Source organism: Lithobates pipiens, unplaced genomic scaffold, assembly GCF_037356315.1.
Source record: "Lithobates pipiens isolate NorthernLeopardFrog02 unplaced genomic scaffold, aLitPip1_a1.2 Scaffold_18, whole genome shotgun sequence".
Lineage (NCBI taxonomy): Eukaryota > Metazoa > Chordata > Amphibia > Anura > Ranidae > Lithobates > Lithobates pipiens.
The window spans coordinates 574,185,792-574,207,703 of NW_027507758.1; the positions used below are offsets into that span (position 1 = coordinate 574,185,792).

General features: G+C 43.8%; 1 protein-coding gene across 2 annotated transcripts in view; it reads left to right on the forward strand.

Moving 5' to 3' along the window:
- The window catches only part of LOC143989046 (cytochrome P450 2K1-like), an 82,602-nt gene that overhangs the window by 34,755 nt on the left and 25,935 nt on the right, over positions 1-21,912 (forward strand). For both annotated transcript variants that reach the window (XM_077489050.1, XM_077489049.1), the window contains exons 6-7: positions 2,914-3,055; positions 21,285-21,469. In XM_077489050.1, coding sequence (XP_077345176.1) covers positions 2,914-3,055; positions 21,285-21,469 — 327 coding nt within the window. The remainder of the gene's footprint in view (positions 1-2,913; positions 3,056-21,284; positions 21,470-21,912) is intronic.

Consider the following 21,912-nt stretch of genomic DNA (forward strand, 5'->3'; position numbering starts at 1 on the left):
TCCTGTGCCTGGGAATCAATGGAGCTGGAGTGTGCCAATCGGTACACTAGCGAGATAGATATTTATTTATACAGGATTTATTTATTTAGGATTAGAGCTCATATATTCACATCAAAATTGCGCTGATAACCTTTTTGTCACAGCTTGACAGTTTGAGCTATTGAGTTCTTTAAACAACAGGTGTGTTTTAACATGAGGTAAAGAGCAATTAAAAACTATTTAATGGTTTACCATATGCTCTCACTTTGTTGCCTGGAACTATCTTTTAATATTTAGGCATTGGTGAGCAAGAAGAGGAACTACCTTTGTTTTTTTATATATACAGTACAGTATCTTTCCTACTAAGAATAATTATAAATAAAACTCTGAGGCCGCGTACACACGGGCGGACTGTTCGCCCAACCTTGTCCGCTGAACAGTGTTTGGGCGGACAGTCCGCTCGTGTGTGGGCTTTCAGCGGACAGTTTCAGCGGACAGTTGGACGGACAAAGTCTTTCGGAAATTCCGAAAAACTGTCCGCTGAAACTGTGTTTGAGCGAACAGTCCGCCCGTGTGTGGGCCTGTCCGCTGTACTTTCGAAATGAGCGGACTGTTCCCGCTCGGAAAGTCCGCCCATTTCGAGCGCGTGTACAGGTAGGCGGGGCCCGCGAAGGAGACGTCGCGGGCTCCGCCGCCTGGAATCGGCTTAAAGGGGAACCCCAGCGCCGAAAAAAATCGGCGTGGGGGTTCCCCCCAAGTCCACACCAGACCCTTGTCCGAGCACGCTACCCGGCCGGCCAGGAAAGGGGGGCGAGCGAGCGCGCCCCCCCTCCTGAGCCGTACCAGGCCGCGTGCCCTCAACATGGGGGGTGCCTTGGGGAAGGGGGGGCCGCGCGGCCCCCCCCACCCCAAAGCACCTTGTCCCCATGTTGATGAGGACAAGGGCCTCTTCCCGACAACCCTGGCCGTTGGTTGTCGGGGTCTGCGGGCGGGGGGCTTATCGGAATCCGGGAGCCCCCTTTAAGAAGGGGGCCCCCGGATACCGGCCCCCCACCCTATGTGAATGAGTATGGGGTACAATGTACCCCTACCCATTCACCTGTGAAATAAAGTACAAAAAAAAACACAACACATGGAAAAAGTATTTTATTGCACAGCTCCGGGGGTCTTCCGTCTTCGGGGGTCTTCTCGCCGGACTCCTCCGCTATGTGTGTGTAGCTCTTTTGCTAGCGGAGGAGTCCGGCTTTCTTCCTCCCCGCCGCCGGCCTCTTCTCCCGACTTCGGGGGTCTTGTCCCCCTCTTCGGTTCTTCTGCCGGGCCACCGCGCCTGGTCCGGTGGCCCGGTCTTCTGTCGCCGTCTTCCGTTCTTCTGTCGCCGCCTTCGGTTCTTCTGCCGGGCCACCGCGCCTTCTTGTAGCTCTTTTACAGGCGGTGGCCCGGTCTTCTGTCGCTACTGTCGTTGTCGCCGCCGCCGCCGCCTTCCGTTCTTGTTCTTCTTCTTGTTCTTCTTCTTCTTCTCCTGGAGATGTTGACTCGACGAGCTCTCCGGCCGGAATGCCAGGGACACGCTCCGCTGCCACTTATATAGTGACAATGGGGCGGTGTCACATGGTATATGTCACATGGGTTGGTCACATGGGTTGATGTCACATGGGGACTATGACATCGTAAGGGGGCGGGGTCACCATGTGACCAACCCATGTGACATATACCATGTGACACCGCCCCATTGTCACTATATAAGTGACCGCACAGCGCGGCTCTGGCATTCCGGCCGGAGAGATCGTCGAGTCAACATCTCCAGGAGAAGAACAAGAAGAAGAACAAGAAGAAGAACAAGAACGGAAGGCGGCGGCGGCGGCGACGACAGCGGCGTCAGAAGACCGGGCCACCGCCTGTAAAAGAGCTACAAGAAGGCGCGGTGGCCCGGCAGAAGAACCGAAGGCGGCGACAGAAGAACGGAAGACGGCGACAGAAGACCGGGCCACCGGACCAGGCGCGGTGGCCCGGCAGAAGAACCGAAGAGGGGGACAAGACCCCCGAAGTCGGGAGAAGAGGCCGGCGGCGGGGAGGAAGAAAGCCGGACTCCTCCGCTAGCAAAAGAGCTACACACACATAGCGGAGGAGTCCGGCGAGAAGACCCCCGAAGACGGAAGACCCCCGGAGCTGTGCAATAAAATACTTTTTCCATGTGTTGTGTTTTTTTTTGTACTTTATTTCACAGGTGAATGGGTAGGGGTACATTGTACCCCATACTCATTCACATAGGGTGGGGGGCCGGTATCCGGGGGCCCCCTTCTTAAAGGGGGCTCCCGGATTCCGATAAGCCCCCCGCCCGCAGACCCCGACAACCAACGGCCAGGGTTGTCGGGAAGAGGCCCTTGTCCTCATCAACATGGGGACAAGGTGCTTTGGGGTGGGGGGGGCCGCGCGGCCCCCCCTTCCCCAAGGCACCCCCCATGTTGAGGGCACGCGGCCTGGTACGGCTCAGGAGGGGGGGCGCGCTCGCTCGCCCCCCTTTCCTGGCCGGCCGGGTAGCGTGCTCGGACAAGGGTCTGGTGTGGACTTGGGGGGAACCCCCACGCCGATTTTTTTCGGCGTTGGGGTTCCCCTTTAAGCCCATTCCAGGCGGCAGAGCCCGCGACGTTTCCTTCGCGGGCCCCGCCTACCTGTACACGCGCTCGAAATGGGCGGACTTGCCTCCGCCTTACGTGGGCGAGTCCGTTCATTTCTAAAGTTGAGCGGACTGTTTGGCAAACAGTTCGTTGAAACAGTCCGCTCGTGTGTGGGCAAGTCCGCTCATGCAAATTTTGAGCGGACTGTTTGCCCAAACTGTTTGACGAACAAGGTTGGGCAAACAGTCCGCGCGTGTGTACGCGGCCTCAGGTTTTTACGTGTTAAGCATGTGTAATTTAAATGCTCTGAATTCTGCAGGAGGAAGGTAATCCCGGCACATACTTTCACAACAGAAACCTCCTAAGTCTTGTGAGAAATTTGTTTTCAGCTGGAATGGAAACTACAGCAGCCACCCTCCGCTGGGGTCTTCTTCTCATGACAAAATATCCAGAAATTCAAGGTATGAATCTGAACAAAGACAACAGATGTAAATACTAATATCTTTACCATGTAAGCTATGACAAGTTTCATAGTACTACTATGAAATCTAGTATGCAAGAATAATTCTGAATAAAAGGATACAGTTTTTTGAGTAGAAAATAATATAAAGGTCTATGCACACTGGGCTCAAAAAATGGCAGTTCCCTTTTCTGAAAAAAACGCTCATTCAGAGCGTTTTTGTGCAAGCGTTTTTTCTCTGCCAGAAAACTCCTCTCAAAAATGTGTAATCCAGAAGAGTTTTTTTTCTGCCTCCTAATTGCTGAATTTAAGATATGCTTCCAAACGTAATGTGAAGGACACATAGGTTTACAATGAGCTAGGTAGGTCTATGGGAAAAACACAAAACTCCTGTAGATGCAGCATTTTTTAAAACCAGTGTACATGGACGCTAAATGTGCTTTATGTTTATATAGTGGTATTAACTAGGCCATCAACAATATATCAAGATCTTTCAACACTATATCAAATATACCAGTGGTATATCAATGCAGTGCATTTTACAAAACTGACATATTCACAATTGGGATTGCACTTTCAGAACTAACTGTTAAAGCAGGATTAACTATTAACTTTGTTTTTATTTAAACTCTAATGCCCCGTACACACGAGCGGACTTTTCGACATCCAAACTCCGACGGACTGAGTCCGTCAGACTATCCGATCGTGTGTGGGCTGCAACGGACTTTAGCTTCGCTAAAGTCTGACGGACTTTAGAAATGAAGCATGCTTCAAATTTTCCCGACGGAACTCCGCCGGACCCGGTCCCCTTCGAAAAATCCGCTCGTGTGTATGCTATTCCGACGGACTAAAACCGACGCTAGGGCAGCTATTGGCTACTGGCTATGAACTTCCTTATTCAAATCCAGTCATACGTCATCACGTTCGACTCCGTCGGAGTTTGGTGTGATGGTGTGTGTCCAAGTCCGTTCGGTCGAAAAGTCCGCCAGAACTCCGTCGGAACTCCGGCGGAACTCCGGAGGAACTCCTTTGGAGGTTTGTCGGAATTAAGTCCTCTCGTGTGTACGGGGCATAATACATGCATTTATATTTCCTAAACTATGTGTCTTGTGGCTTTATCAATAGGACTTCTCAGTTTGCCTACTTTGCATAAGTCAATGGAAGAAAGCATTTTTAGCATATACATTTCTGTAAAACTTGCCGAGCCTGGATTACGGGTATGGAAGAACACAATCCTGTCCTGCAGCAGTCCCCAACCTTTTTGCCACCAGGGACCAGTCTCATGGCAGCCAATTTTTCCAAGGAGTAAAGGGGGAGGGGGGAAATTGGTGGAAGGGTCGGGGGATAGAATATTCGCAGAGTCTGTCCTCAGCTCCCCTTTACACCACCACCCCCCCTTTACAGCACAGTCCCCCCTTTATATCAGTGTCCTCAGTTCCCCTTCACATCACAGCCCCCTTTTAAACTACAGTGCAGTCCCCTTTACATCACAGTGCCTATTTACATTGATGTAACGGACTGCTCTGTAAAGAGGGCACTGTAATGTAAAGGAGGGCTGTGATGTGAAGGGGACTCTGTAATGTAAAAGGGGCACTGTGATGTAAAGTGGATTGCTCTGTAAAGGAGGCCCTGTAATGTAAAGGGGGGCTGTGATGTGAAGGGGTACTGTAATGTAAAAGGGGCACTGTGATGTAAAGGTGACTGCTCTTTAAAGAAGGCACTGTAATGTAAAGGGGGTGCTTTGATGTAAATGGGGCACTGTGATGTAAAGGGGGGCTATGATGTAAAGGGGACTGCATGCTAAAGGCGTACTGTTATGTAAAGGGGACTGCACTGTAAAGGTGCACGGTAATGATTACAGTGCCCCTTTACAGTGCAGTCCCCTTTATATTACAATGCCCCAAGCAATCACAGCCTCCTCCATCACATTGTCCCTGCTGCCCCCTCCTCTCTCCCCATTCTAATATCTGCCTCCCCTGCACAAGACTCCTACCTGGCAGGGAAGACACTGTGCTCAGTCTGTATGTTCTCTCCAAACTCCCCCTGCCCGACAAAGTCCTCCTATCAGCAGGGCAGGGGATAAGAGGAGCTCTCCATTCCAATCTGCAGCTCCTCCCTCCCCCTGCCCTGCTGATAGGCTTATATTGTTGGCTTGGTTTGCAGAGGAGCCAGGAGAGAACACACAGGCATGGCCGCACAACAGGTGGAGAGCAGCCACCACGGACTGCTATAGGCTTGTGTAGACCGTGGTTGCCGCTCACCTCCCGCTGTGTGGCCTGGTCATCAGCAGGTCATGGACTGTCACCGATCCACAGCCCAGGAGTTGGGGACCCCTGCTGTACTGAACCCTTACACCCAGTGATAGGAATTGTACCCAAGTGTCCCATTCAATGATCCAAACACAATACACCTCTCCAGGTTGGCCTGCTCTTTTTTGTTTAGCCCCAAGTGAATTTGATGACCACACACTAGCCCTCAGATCCTTTAAAGAGGAAGTAAACCCTGATGAGTTTACTTCCTCTTTCATTCCCTGCAAAGGCAAAGCATAATGGATTACTATGCATTGCATAGTAGTCCATTATGTGTCACTTACCTGACACAGGAGCCAGCGAAGTCACCGCTGTACCCTGTAGTCCGGCGCATCCATCTTCTCGGTGGGTCTCGCTGCTCCACCACTGTCATTTGGAGAAACCGCGATGACGTCACTTCCTAATTGACGGTGCCGCGCTCAGTGCGCCTGCGCGCCGCTGTCTACGGTGCATGCGCCATTGACAGCGGCGCCTGTCTTTCGCCAAATGTCTCCTAAACCGTGTAGGTTTAGGGGATATTTCTTGGACCTACAGGTAAGCCTTAATCTAGGCTTACCTGTAGGTCAAAGTGTGTTGTAAGGGTTTACAACCACTTTAAGTTAATTTTCAAAAATCAAAGTCCAAATAAGGCATACAGTAAAGAGCAAGTGTTGATGCGTTTTATGTCAACGGGCGCTTAAAACCTGTCAACACTTGCTCTTTGAGAAGAAGAGAGGTCAAGCCCCAAACCTGCGCAAATGGTTAATAAAAGTGAGCAAATGCTGGTGATGAGTGCAGATCATTATAAGTGCAAAATCATGTGTAATGAGAAAATGAATAGATTAATTTAAACTATGTACTGTAGAAATTGGTATTGATTTCAATATACTAAACCATGTGAACATCACTATATCAAATAATAAAGTGCAAGTGCTTGATTATAAGTGCATATTCCAAAGACATTTGGCCAAGTGCATATAAAGTATCCATAATAGTGATGACTGATAAAAAAACAAAAATAAGAAAAATTTCAAAAAAATTATGTGAGTATATATCTTCTTAATCCTGAAAGTGATTAGAAGTGACTCCACCAACACCTGCCAAACATCCTACTCCCCAGAACTCCATGACACCCATTACAGGTAGTCAAAGGTCCAGAGCAAACAAACCAATGAAGGGAAGTTTCCCGATCTCGAATCATGCCATCAGACCTCCAGACATCAATGGAGAAATGAAAGGAAGAGAGACTCCCATAGTGAAGTTCATCATGATTTAGTTAATTAAAAAGCCAATATATCCATTGCAGCATACAATAAAAACTTGTGTTGGAGAACTCTGTGTGCGCTCCAGCTGCATTGCAAGGAGCGGTAGTGAAGTATTGCACTCAAAGCACCCTACGCATTTTGTCAGCACGCTCTGACGTCATCAGGGGTCATGTGATTGGATATATTGCTTCCTAATTTATACATATCTACCATTGAATGATATCCAATCCAATTCAATCCTTGCCTAATAACTATTAAAAACTTGAAACAATACACAATATATTAGTACCACTGCATGCACCATCTAGTGGCGATTAATTAAACTAGATTCAAATAAAATTGGAACACCTTTTACATCACTTGCAGATTACAATTACAATCTATACCTCATACTTAAATATGAATAAAAACTATGCCTAGTATTTAGAAAGATAGCAATTGAGATCTATATATATTCCCGCAGAAGTGAGTGTATTTGAGTTAAAGATCCATTCTGTTTCATATTTAGACATTCTCTGGATCATATTACCTCCTCTCCAATATGGATCTATTTTGTCTATCCCCAAAAATGTGGCTAAACTGGGATCCTTGTTATTATGTAACTTAAAATGGTTGGAGAAGCTGTATTTTGGGAACCCATTTTTAATATTATTAAGATGTTCATTAATATGGGTACTCAAATTCTTTTTGGGTACTTTCTGCATATTGTAACCCGCAAGGGCAAATGAGGTAAGTTACAGGAGTAGGTTTGCATGTAAGGAATTTGTCAATTTTAAACTCATCTCCCATACTGAATGATCTAAACTGTTTTATTTTCCTAGTGTCCTTTCTCGTAATTTTATATGCCTTAAGTTTTTTACAGTAATACAATTCTGTTACATCCAAAAAGGTGCCTTTTTTCCTAGGGGGGGTCAAACACGTTAGGTGCTAATTTATTCCTCAAATTGGGTGCTCGACGGTCAATAAGCCTGGAGCAATTAGGTATGAATTTAGATAATGTTTTGTCCCTCAAAAGTATCTGCCAATGCCTCATGATAATCCACTCTAAAGTTTTAGAATCTCGATTGAAATTGGTTAAAAATGCTGTACATTCCTGTTCTTGTTACTATTTGGACCTCTCCTGCAGCAGCTGGTCTCTGTCCATAGAAATGATCTGTTATTAGATAGATCTCATGTCGTAGTCGTGATAACCCTTTTCTTTAAATGTATTGACCACAATTTCTGATCGGTGTAAGTAATCAGACAAATTATTACAATTCTCCCTTAATCCTCAAAAAGTTGGCCTTTTGGGACTCCACCTAACCACCTAAGATGGTGGCAGCTGGCCATGGGGATGTAGCTATTTCTCTCTGTCTCTTTGAAATGAGTCTGTGAACATGCCCATTGCCTTTCACCAAGACCAAATCCAAGAAACTCAGTTGAGAGAAATCCAAACTTCCAGTGAACTTGAGTCCATAACAATTCTTGTTAATGTTAGTATTGGCTTCCTTGATATTGATTGTTCCAGGGTTGATTTGATGGTCCATCCCTTTCCCTCCAACTTCCATTCTGTCCATAGTGACCCCTGTTTGGGTTCCAGCCACCCCTTGTGGGTGGATTTCCATGTTCTCTCCTCTAAAAAACCCTATAGGGTTGATTGCCTCTACGGGAGTCATTATCATCACAAAAAAAAGGGGGTTGGAGGAGGGGGAAGGGTGGACCACCAAATCCACCCTGGAACAATCAATATCAAGGAACCTAATATGACCAGCAGTCTGCCCCACACTGGCAACTGTGGGAGGCCCCCATCTGACAACAACAAGGACCACAAAGAAACAATATAGAGCGAAAAGAGGAGGAAGGAAGAACAAAAAAAATAAAGAATAATAGGTCAGGGGATGGTGGTAAGGTTTTCACTTCAAATGAATTGAGAGTCCTTGAGTTAGGTTTAAAATCTGCCCCTGATATGGGACTGAATACGCTTGATGGCTTTACTGATACTGAAACATTTGTTAGAAAACTCAACATTAAAAGGTATTTAGGTAAAAAACACACCATTACTACTACAACTGTTGAGCATGAATTCAAAGATAGCGGCTTGAGAAATCAATCTTTTTTTAACCCTAAAAAGTAATCTAACCATTTTTGGAGGTTTTTCAGTCTATGGTAGAGCAGAATATTAGATTCATCAAAACTAAAAAAGGTAAAAGGAAAGGTAACGTCCAAAAAAAAGGAATAGAAGCACTAGAAAAAAGAAAAATATAGCCATAAGACCAGAAGATAAAGGGGGGGGGGGGTAATTGTGGTGTTAAAAAGGAAGGTTTAGAGTAAAGAATTGAATAGGTTGGTGGGTGACACTAAAGGGTGACCCAATCAATAAAATCAAGACCTCCCCAAAAAGAAGTGTGAAAATGGAAAATGGAAATAGACAGAGGGATCTTGACCAAAAAATAAGTACCTTACCCCTCCAAAGCTTCCTGTTATTTATCAATTACCAAAAATACATAAAAATATAGAACACCCACCAGGCAGACCTTTTTATTAGTGGCATAAATTCAGTCTTCTATAGGATAGATGAATATGTGGATTGCTTTTTGCAGCCCATCGTGCAAACATATCTATCTTATCTAAGAGATAGCAAACATCTCATGAACTTAAAGACGTTCCTATACACGATAATACAAAAATTGTTTGATTGATGTCAGATCGTTGTATATTAATCTATACAACAGGATATACTATTGACCACAAAAAGAGCTTTGGAAGCTAAGTCCAATCTCAAGAAAGAACAGAAGCATTTTTTGGTAGAAGCTTTAGAGATAGCTATGTCGAACAATTATTTTTGGCATGAGGGATCATACTTTAAAGAGATTTGAGGAGTGGTCATGGGAGACAAATGTGCTCCCAGTGTAGCAAACATACTAATGAGTCAGTGGGATGAGAAAAGCATTTACAGTGTTAACACATACCAGAAATGTCTCTATATAAAAGATACATTGACGATATTGTTATTTTATGGGATGGTACAGTGGACGCTTTGGAACTATTCCTGAGGAACATTAACAAGAATTGTTATGGACTCAAGTTCACTGGAAGTTGGGATTTGTCACAACTGAGCTTCTTGGATTTGGTCTTGGTGAAAGGTAATGGGTGTGTATACACACAGACTCATTTCAAGGAGACAGACAGAAATGGCTACATCCCCATGGCCAGCTGCCACCATCCTAGGTGGTTAGGTGGGGTCCCAAAAGGTCAACTCATGAGGATTAAGTCAGAATTGTAGTAATTTGTCTGGTTACTTACACCAATCAGAAATTGTGGTCAATAAATTTAAAGAAAAGGGTTATCATGACTACGACCTGAGATCTATCCAACAGATCATGGCTATGGACAGAGACCAATTGCTGCAGGATAGGCCCAAAAAGAAACAAGAACAGGAATTTACAGCATTTTTGACCAATTTTAATCTAGATGATAAAACTTTGCAACGGATTATCATGAGGCATTGTGTGATACTTTTGAGGGACAAAACATTATCTAAATGGATACCTAATCGCCCCAGGATTGTTTACCGTTGAGCATCCAATTTGAGGAATAAATTAGCCCCAACGTGCTTGACCCCCCTAAGACAAAAGGCACCCTTTTGGATATAACTGTAAAAAATGTAAGGCATGTAAAATTACGAGAAAGGACACTAGGAAAATAGAACAATTTAGATCATTCAGTACGGGAGATGAGTTTAAAATTGATAAATTCATTACATGCAAATTTGCTCATGTAACTTACCTCATTATTTACCCTTGCAGGTTACAACATGTAGGATGTACCAAAAAGGAATTTGAGTACCCATATTAATGAACATCTTAATATTGAAAATGGTTTTCCAAAACATAGCCTTTCCAACCATTATAGGTTACATCATAACAAGGATCCCAGTTTAGCCACATTTTTTGGGATAGACAAAATAGATCCATATTGGAGAGGAGGTAATATGATCCAGAGAATATCTAAAAATGAAACAGAATGGCTCTATAAATTAAATACACTCACTCCTGCAGGAATTAACATAGATAGATACATCTCATTAGCTATCTTTCTAATTACTAGGCATAGTTTTTACTCATATTTAAGTATGAGGTATAGATTGTAATTTAATCTGAATGTGATATAAAAGGTGTTCCAATTTTATTTGAATCCAGGTTAATTATTAGCCACTAGATGGCACATGCAGCTTTTTACTGCCATTTGACATTTAACCACAAGATGGCAATATTCTATATTATTTAAATTTCATCTAATTACATTTAACTAATTCCCATTTAATTTAATCTTTTTTTTAAATCTTTTTGATTGCACTAATATATTGTGTATTAAGGTTAGAGTTTTTAATAGTCATTAGGCAAGGATTGAATTGGATATCTTTTAATGAATCTGTATAAATTAGGAAGTAACGTATCCAATCACATGCAATGACGTCAGAGCATGCTGACGAAACGCTTAGGGTACATTGAGTGTGATATGTTACTTCTGCCCCGTGCAACACAGCTGGAGCACACACGGAATTCTCCTACACAAGTTTGTATTGTATGTTGCCATGGATATATTGGCTTTTTAATTAAATAAATTGTGACAAACTTCATTATGGGAGTCTATCTCTTCCTTTCATTTCCCCACTGATGTCTCGAGGTCTGCCAGCACGATTCGAGATCGGGAAACTTCCCTTCATTGGTTTGATCCCTCTATGGTTTTTTTTTTTTTTTTTTTTTCCAAAAGATTTTTATTATGTTTCCATAAAACAAAGTACAGATACTAGACATCTCATATCAGTTACACATTACCAATAAAAAAAAAATAAACGGTGCAAGTGAACAGACAGTTTAAACATTATCAAAAAGTCTAAAGTACAATCTCACATTGGAAACATCGATCTAAATTGCACATGCTCAACCGTTCACTATGAAAGAGGCGTTGGAGAAATTGGTAAATACCATCAAAAAAAACAGCATTCTTGTTTGCGTGTGTGGAGAGTATTGAGAGGGTCTAGGATTTGCTCATTGGAATAGTACCGTAGCAAACTGAACAAGGGAAACAGGAAAAAATTTAGGGGGAAGGAAGGAAGGGATAAGGGGGACATTCTCGTTTGGCATACTCAGCGTGTATAAGATTCAGGAGAAAGAAGGGGGGGAAGGAAAGAGAATAGAGGGGGATGGGGGGAGAAGGAATAATAGGGAAGACCTAAGGTGAAGATGAGCTTCTTGGTTAGACAGATGGGTGAGGTAAGTCCCTAAGAAGGACTATAATAGGTCCGCCACTCGCCGCTCGCAGATTCCGGATTAAGAAAATATTCATTTGGAAAGGCCAATGGTATCGGGCATACGATAATGGGTGTGAGTAGGTAGTAAGTAAGCAAGGGAAAGGTTCCAGGAAGTACAGAGTCATCTGGAAATGTAGTAGTAAGTATTCAATTTAGAGTGGGTGTCGGGATAGTTTACGAAAGGTATCAGTGGTTCGGAAGTGTTGCCAGGGAGCCCACTTCGAACTAAATTTGGACGGGGTATCATTGTTAATGTGGATGAGTTCCTCCAATTGTGCTATCTTATCCACTCTCCAAAGCCATGTAGTAGCGGAGGGGGTAGTAGAAGATTTCCAGTGGAGTGGGATGCATTGTTTGGCTGCACTGAGTAGATGGAGTGTAAGAGATTTACGATAAGATGGATTATAGGGAACTTTGTGGTGTAAAAGAAAAAGGGCTGGGTTGAAGGGTAGATCTGTGCCTGTAATTTCGACAATCAGTGAATGTATTTTCTGCCAGAAAGGTTGGATGGCCGAGCAGAGCCACCATAAGTGTAGGAGAGTGCCACGGTGAGTTTGGCATCTCCAACAGGTGTCCGAAACCTGAGAATCCCAGGCATGGATCTGAGCAGGGGTTCTGTACCATCGGCATTGAAGCTTGAAGCCGTTTTCTTGAGTGGAAACATTAAGTGTGCCTTTATGAATATTAAGAAAGATATTTTCCCAATCCTCACTGGAGAGGGATAAGTCGAGGTCTTTCTCCCAAGCCTTGCAAGCCAATGAATCTCCCGGAGTATATCTTTGATATAAGAGGGAATGTGTTAGGGAGATGAGATGAGTCAGAGGCGTTTTGGAGGCGCAAAGGTTCTCAAAGGGGGTCAGATGCCTGTTGCAGTCCGTTTTTTTGTTAGTGTGAAGTAAGTAATGTCGAATCTGCTGGTACGTCCACATGGGAATGGGAGGCTTCTTCAGGTCAGTGGCTATTTGCTGTGCTGTAAGTAGTCGGCCCCTCCTGTAGAAAGAGGATATCGATATCGGGGTTTGTGTCCAGTGTTTAATAAGGAAGGATTCGTGCATACCCGGGAGGAAGTCTGGGTTCATTTTAAGTGGAGTCAGTGGTCCGGGTGTAGATGAAATACTGTCTTGTGTACAGACGGTTCGAAAGCACGCTAGTGTCGGGGCAATAAGTGGGTGGGATTTGATCTTGGGGAAGACATGAGCATGCCGTATCCAAGGTATAGAGTGAAGTGGAGAGTCTATAAATGATGCTTCCAGGTCAACCCAGTCTTTATATGGAGAATGAACGTTCCAGTCAATTATTCGCGTCAAGTGGGTAGCTTTATAATAATTGGCAATGTCTGGGAGGCCTATGCCACCTTTACTTTTAGGTAGAGAGAGTTGAGAGTAGCTGATTCTGGGTCTACGCAGACCCCACAGAAAATTGGAGCAGGTCTGTCTGTATGATTTGAAAAAGGCAGGCGGGAGTTTAATTGGCACTGCTTGTAGTAGGTACAGGACGCGAGGAAGGATGTTCATTTTTAAGATGGAGGCTCTACCAAACCAGGAAAAAATTGGTTTATTCCACTGTTTTAGGTCTGTTATGATCTCGTGTAAGATAGGCACATAGTTTTTAGCATAGAGATCATTCAAGTTTTTTGTAATATGAATGCCCAAGTACTTGATGGCTTCATCAGTCCACTGGAATGGAAAGTTGAGCTTACACTGTTGAGTAATGGTGGTGTCCAAGGATATGTTGAGAGCGTATGACTTATTAAAGTTAATTTTAAGATTAGAAAGAATGTTGAATAGTTTAAATGTTTTTAGAAGGGACGGGATCGTAATCAAGGGGTTGGTCAGGAATAGTAGGATATCGTCCGCGTAGGCGGCAATTTTATAGTCTTTGGATTTGGAACGAAACCCTGAGATATCTGGATTTTGTCTCAGACTGTTTAAGAAAGGTTCCAATGTGAGTATATATAGGATAGGGGATAACGGGCATCCTTGTCTGGTCCCGTTTTGTATGGAGAAGGCATTCGATAGGGTGTTGTTAACTCTTATTTTAGCTCTCGGTGAGGTATATAGAGCGTTGATGAAGCATAGTAGTTGGGGTCCCAGACCAATGGTTTGGAGGACACAGTGCATGTAGTCCCAAGCAACCCTATCGAATGCCTTCTCCGCGTCGAGTGAAAGAAAGAAACCTTTTTGTCCGGTGCTAGTAATTAGATGGTGCAGATTGATAGCTTTTATCGTGTTGTCCCGTGCCTCTCGGCCCGGGACAAACCCAACTTGGTCAGGGGAGATCAATGTGGGGATGATCGGTAGGAGTCTGTTAGCGATAATTTTAGAAAACAATTTTAGGTCCACATTGAGTAATGATATTGGTCGATAATTTCCAGTCTTGGTCGGGTCTTTGTCACCCTTCGGAATGACTACAATTTGGGCCTCCAGCATGTCATGATGAAGGGGTATGGTGTCAGAAATGGAATTAAAGGCTCTTATGAAGGGGTCCTGGAGAATATCTGAAAAGGTCTTGTAATAAACCGCTGGGAGCCCATCCGGGCCTGGGCTTTTGCCTTTTTTCGTCTGTTTGAGGGCTTTTGTCCATTCCAGTGAAGTGATGGGACCATCTAAGTCGGATATTATGTTTGGGTTTTGGATGGTCGGGCAGAATTTATTCAGGAATTGTTCCATCGTCTGTCGTCTGGTAAGAGCGGCCTCGGGGGATGAGTCAGGTTGTTTGATGTTGTATAGATCAGAATAAAATTTTTCGAATTCCCTAGCTATGTCCGTGTTGGATGTAAGTTTTGTACCAGAAGATGTATATAAAGAGTGCACTGTGTTCTTAGATTGTTTGGCTTTCAAGGCTCGGGCCAGAAAGTGGCCACTTTTATTACCGAACTCATAGAAGAGTTTCTGGGAGAGCCAGTATTTTTTCTTAACAGATTTTCCCAGCTCTTCTTGAGTAGAGGAGCGAACTTGCTGTAATTCCTGGAGGGTCTGCTCGGCTAACGTACGTTTATGTGCAGTTTCAAGTGTCTTAAGTGACGAGTAAAGGTCGGATAGGCGACGTTTTCGTTCCCTGTTAATTTGGGCTGAGATCGATATCAGTTTCCCACGTATCACACTTTTGTGGGCGGCCCATTGGGTGATAAAGGACGTGTCCTGCGTATTATTTTCTATGAAGTAATCATTGAGGCATTGCTGGATTTGCGACACTCGGGCGGCATCAGTTAAAATGTTTGGATCTAGTTTCCAGACACGTGTTCGTTCTTGAACAACCGGGAAGAGGAGAGTGATCGAAGTGGGGTGATGGTCTGAGAGAACCATAGGTTCAATCGTCGCTTGTGTGAGATACGGAAGATCGGTCTGTGTCAGGAATATATAATCTATTCTTGAGTACCTGTCATGAGGATTAGAATAGAATGTGAAATCCTTCTCTGTCGGGTGGAGAGTCCTCCATGTATCGTGTAAAAGAAGAGTTTGGAGAGACAACTTGATTTGTCTAAGGGCCCTAAAGGGGAGGTGGGAGGATCCTGTAGAAGTGTCCATGTGAGGATCTAGGGGGACATTAAAATCGCCCCCTAGTATCAATATGCCAGATTGAAACGTCGTTAAATGGTTCATAATCGTCCTAAAGAATGGAACCTGAGCCGTGTTAGGGCTATATATATTAGCTAGTGTAATGGGCTTATTGTGTAGGGATCCTTTAATGAACACAAATCTACCTTGTTCATCTATCTTTGATTCAGTGATTTGGAGGGGGGTGTTTTTAGATATTAGAATGGAGACACCTTTGGTTTTAGAGTTGGGAGTGGTTGAGTGGTAACCGGTCGGGAAATAGTAGTTGGCAAATTTAGGGACAGACTGAGACTTAAAGTGTGTCTCTTGGATAAAAATAACATCTGCTTTCATGGATTTCATTTGAATTAAAAGTTGGGAGCGCTTCTCTGGGACGTTCAATCCTTTTGCGTTTAGGGATACTACTTTGAGAGAGCTAGAGCCCGGTGCCCGTGGGGATTTCGGTGGACTCATGACAAATCAGAGGGTATTGAATTTGTATAAAAGGGGGCGGCGAGTGGCGGATCTGCAGAAGTATAAGTGAAAGAAGGATAGGGTAATGGAGGGGGGTGAATTACACAAAGAGAAGGGGAGGAGAGAGGGGACGAGGGGGTGAGGTCACGTAGAGGCAACAAGTAAAATCAGGTAAGTGGGGGGGAGGACAGGGGAACACAATTACTGGGGTCAGAAGGTCTAAGTAGAACCTTCCTGACTAGAAACAACACCAGTACGGGTCAGGGAAGTCTCACGGAGATCCCTGTGGTGGAGGGTGGAAGGTGGTCGAGCAAAGATAGGTGTGTACTCTATATCCCTTGAGGTCAGGAGGGAGTGATGAGGATACCAATATCAAACAGGACTGAGGACTGTATAATGGGGAGGAAGCGAGTAGAAAGCAGCACTAGACTGTGGGGGCAGGTTTGAATGTATGTTTATATCCGGGGAATGAGCATCTTAACCGTCAGCATCTTAAGGGGGACCTAGTTGACAGCCTGAACTGGGATGGGATGGGGGCCTGATATCGTGAAAATGGAGACCCAGGGTTGCAAATGTAATAGAAATACAAGGTGCTATCCCTTTCCGTAAAGTAGTGGGGATAATACACATCTAGGGACAGAGAGAAATATCAAGCATGTAAAATAAACAAGTACAAGTATCCTAGAATAAGAGAAACAAGACATTTTACATATGTTGCATTAACAAGGCAATCACATATCATAAACATTGCAATGAATAAATTTGCAGAAAAAATATTATGTCACATAAGTCCAGCCACCCTACTAAATAATGAGTGCAGGGGGATCTTACTAACAGAACCAACTTGGAATCGGTAAATAAAGAACAACCGAAAACTTGTATGGGGCTCAGCAGCTGGGCCAAGCAAAGTTAGAATAGTAGGAAAAAAGGCAATCTGGAGTAACGAGACAGTACCTGTTCTCTTGATAAACGTCTAGCTGGTCCATCGGACATAAGATAGGACAATGAGTGGGATCGTGTTATTCCAGTCCTCGGAGGTTAGCTGAAGGGTTATGAAGAAAACCAAAAATAGAATGCTAGAGAGTGAACCAATGTACGAGTCAATGGAGAAGTTTGTCATATCTCTTAGCGTAGGTTAAACAACCAGAGCAATGTCTGTGAAAAATCGTGGCAGGGAGGGAGTAGGGAGGGTGTGCAACAGCCACGGGGAAAAAGAGAGAAAAAAAAAAACAGAAACAACATAGCTGACGGGTTAACAGCAAAACATGAACAACTGTGAGAACCTTCTTTTACCAATAGATTCTGGAAAGGTAGATGTTGGCGGAAAGACTTGTAACCGCAGCAACGCTGAGTAAGAGAAAAAACCAGTATGCCTCACGAGGCTAAGATAACTTGGTAGTAAGTTTAATGAACTGTGATCCAAAGCGTCATGCCATGAAGAAAAGGATCTTTATGATCTCCTTGGTTTCCTATGATCAGGAGAGGCAGTGGGGCTGAGGTTACGTATGTTGCCATGGGCCCTTGAAGAAGAGGCGGGTGGGTGAGCTCTCCTGCGCCTGCCTATGTTAAAGTTACCTGCCTCAGCTATGCCTTCCATGGAGTCCACTCTGCGCAGCAAAGGAAGACGGAAGTCACTGTACCAATCGGGAACCTCCACAGGTGGCAAATTAAGGGTGCTGCAGAAGTGTTCTAAATCTTCAGGGACCCTGAGATTGACAGTGTGCCCATTATAGGTGACAGAGAGACAGAGAGGGAATTTCCATCTATAAGGGATTGCACGCGCCCTTAGCAGATCAATAATGGGTTTGAGCTCCCTTCTTCTCTGTAAAGTGATAGCCGACAAGTCCTGAAATAGTTTAATCTCAGCTCCTTGGTGGTGTATTCGGCCCCCATTCCTGGCTTTTCTCATAATTTCCTCTTTCAGGAGATAATCAGCTACACAACAAATAACATCCCTAGGGGGGTCAGTCTCTCTCCCTCTGGGTCTTAGGGCCCTGTGGATGCGCTCCATGATAATAGGAGTGTCAGGGGGCCTTTCTAGGAGGCCATTAAAGATGGATGTGACTGCTTGTGTAATCTGTGTGGGCTCTATGGATTCTGGAAGGCCTCTTACCCGTACATTGTGTCTTCTTCCCCGATTATCGAGGTCTTCCAGATGGCGGTTGATGTCCCTGAGGTGGATAGCGTGGGATTCGGAGACTTGTTGAACGTGGCAAAGGGAGGCGTCATGGCGGGCCTGCGTCTCCTCAATGTCCTCAACCCTTAGGACCATCGACTGGAAGTCGGTGCGCAGTTCCGCAACTGCAGCTGCAAGGGCTCCTTTGATGTCCGCCGTCATGGCCCGTAGATCCGCAAGGCTAAGTGCCTGCGAAGGTGGTGGGTCGGGAGAGTGCACCTGCGGGCTCCGGCTCCTTGATCTGTGAGCTCCCCTGCCATGCGGAGAAGATTCGCGTCGTGCGGCGAGCGGTTCGGGCGTCGGGCCTCTAGGCCGCGCCCGAAAGATCTCCGGTATTTGTTGGCCGGCGAGGATGTCTTGGCCCCTGGAAGAGCGGGCGGGTAGTCCCGAGGAGTTTTGTGGCGTGCTCCCCATATTTTCTGTGGGTTAGGTAACCGCTAGAGTGATCGCTGGACCTCCGGGAGAGAGAGCTTCAGCAGCGTGCGTCCATCTTCCTCGGACACCAAGCCACGCGCCTCTATGGTTTTGACTACCTGCAATGGGTATCATGGAGTTCTGGTGAGTAGGATTTTTAGCAGGTGTTGGTGGTGTAAGATACACAGTCACTCCTAATCATTTTTCATGAGGTATAGATTGTAATTGTAATCTGCAAGTGATTTAAAAGGTGTTCCAATTTTATTTGAATCCAGTTTAATTAATCGCCACTAGATGACACATGCAGTTTTTTACCGCCATTTGACATTTAACCACAAGATGGCGATATTCTATATTATTTAAATTTCATCTAATTGCATTTAAATAATTCCCATTTAATTTAATCTTTTTTTAAATCTTTTTGATTGCACGAATAATTGTGTATTATGGTTAGAGTTTTTAATAGTTATTAGGCAAGGATTGAATTGGATATCCTTTAATGGATCTGTATAAATTAGGAAGTAACGTATCCAATCACATGCGATGACATCAGAGCATGCTGATGAAACGCTTAGGGTGCTTTGAGTGTGATATTTTACTTCCATCCCATGCAACACAGCTGGAGCACACACGGCATTCTCCTATACAAGTTTGTATTGTATGTTGCAATGGATATATTGGCTTTTTAATTAAATAAATTGTGACAAACTTCATTATGGGAGTCTATCTCTTCCTTTCATTTCCCCCCTGATGTCTGGAGGTCTGATGGCATGAATCGAGATCGGGAAACTTTCCTTCATTGGCTTGATCCCTCTATGCTTTTGACTACCTGCAATGGGTGTCATGGAGTTCTGGTGAGTAGGATTTTTGGCAGGTGTTGGTGGTGTAAGACACACAGTCACTCCTAATCGATTTCCAGGATTAAGAAGATATATACAATGTGTATGCTATATAAGTACCTGAAATAAATAAATAAAATACATAGATATGCACACATTGTTTTTTGGCCATTTTTCTTATTTTTGCTTTTGTTTTTTGATCAATCATTGCTATTATGGACACTTTATATGCACTTGGCCAAATGTTTTTGGAATATGCACTTATAATTATACACTTGCACTTTACTGGCGGGGGATCATTTCCAGATTTTTATCTGAGAATCAGAGATCCCAATAAGTGCTAAATGATCTTCCTGAGTAAGGAAAATTGCTGGTGGTCTGGTAAGCCCCCATCTGCTTTATGGTGTAGGTGTCAATGGTGAATGTCTGAGCACTGCACCATCAGGATCAATCTATCCAGTGTGGGACAATGGCATGCATGAACTTTTTGCACAGGAGCACTTTAGTGATCCATTTATGAACTTTGCACTATATGAATATAATATATTGTGTACTTTTGCATAAGGACATTTGGATTGAATAATATTTTGATTAGATTTTCTGATCACTTTGCACAAGGTTTCGAAGGTTTCATCATATATGGTGTTTTGCACATGGTAATTTTGTTTAGCGCTGCACTTTCAGGACATTGATACTTGCACTTTAGTGTTTGATATAGTGATTTTCACATGGTTTAGTATATTGAAATCAATACCAAACGCTACACTACATAGAGAGCGTGGTTTAAATTACTTCTCAAAATACCACTTATTAATTGTGTATAAACAGGTACTGATAAATAATAGGCTTTGTAATGGTTCTCCAAGTTCATATTATGCAATTAGGGGTCAAATAAAGATAAAAGCCCAAATGGTGTCTAGAGAAATTGGGAGCATCAATCTGCATGTCTCAGGACTGTTTAGGCAGGCCCTAGCAAAGCAGTTTCCACATAACAGGTTGGTGGAGAGGCTGACCCATATCTGATATAAATGACCCCCAAAGTCCCAGAAGGAGCTTGTGCTGCTACACAGTCTGAATAAAATCTCCTGCCTAAATCCATGAACACCTTAGCTCTGCACGCAGTCTTAAGCCCATGTTCACATCGAGCTGATTTGGCATGCGATTTGACATTGCATGCCAAATCAGCAGCTATTGCCGACAATGGCACCATCCAAATCGTTGTGACGCCGACTTTGCGGCGCTGAACCGCCTCCCAAAAGTAGTTCCTACTTTTGGCGACTTTGGGGGCAATTCGAATAGACATCTGTGCAAGAACCTGCACTGATGTCTGTCAAATCGTTCCTGAAGACTCCATTGCCGATTTGAAGTCGTGTGAGTTCAACTGAACTTGCACGATTTCAAACCCGCATCAGTGTGAGCCTAGGCTAAAGTATAACTAAAGGCAAAACTTGTTTTTTAAGTTTTGGACAGGGTATAATGAGATTAGAACACTTGTCCAGTTTTTATTGCTACCTCTGCCCCTGTTAGGGAGACTCATCCTCTATTCGTCCTGTTTACCATTATCATTGAAAGTAGAATAGAAAATCCCAAATGTTGGATTGTCCTTAAATAATAGAGTCTTCCAATGGGGAAACTAGTTTTGGTTACCTGGGACTAGTTTTGGTTACCTGGGGGTGGAGGTGGGGGCAAAAGTGGTCCTTAATCTGCAAGGATTTCCTCTCACTTCCTGTTTGGCTATGGAATAGGAAGTGAAGGGAAAGCCCCCCAATAGGACACAGATGGGGAAAAATTACAGGGATTATAACCTTCCCTTACTCTATCCAAAATGAAAAAATAAAATGCCTTTAATTCTACTTTGAACCATAAGCTATACGGCATATTAAGCGGTTTATTCAATTGTTAAAAAGTAAAATGCTTAGTCACTGCATTTTTTATTCCTTTTTAGAAAAAGTACAAAACGAAATTGCAAAAGTGATCGGCACTGTACAGCCTAAATACAACCTTCGTCATCAAATGCCTTATACCAGTGCTGTTCTACATGAGATCCAAAGATTTGCAAACATATTACCAATGAACCTACCCCACCTGACTACCAAGGATGTCCACTTTATGGGCTACTTTATTCCAAAAGTAAGTTTCAATTCTCTGATCTACTATTAACAGTTCTAGAACAAAACATTAAGCTTATTTAATCCAAAGAACTAACATATAATATATTGCAGGTTACCAGATGTGGTATTTGAATTCTTTTTTTAGACTTTTTTCTCTTTTCACCTGGTGATCCTGCCAGTAACACTTCCTTTTCTAGGGTGACAACACTCAGTAACTGTACAGTATCAATGGAGGAGCAGCTTTTTAACCCAAGGGTGGGACTACAGAGAACATTTCGGTATAACAAATGTGTGGCGCTAGAAATTAAAAATGAAATAACTATAAAACTAATATACATGTGTAGCACAAATGCAATAAATAACTAGAAAATATATCCTGTGATGCAAAAGGTAATTATTAAACGTCCAAAATAAAGTGCACGCGCTCTGTGTATTGCACAGAATCCTTAATAATATAATATT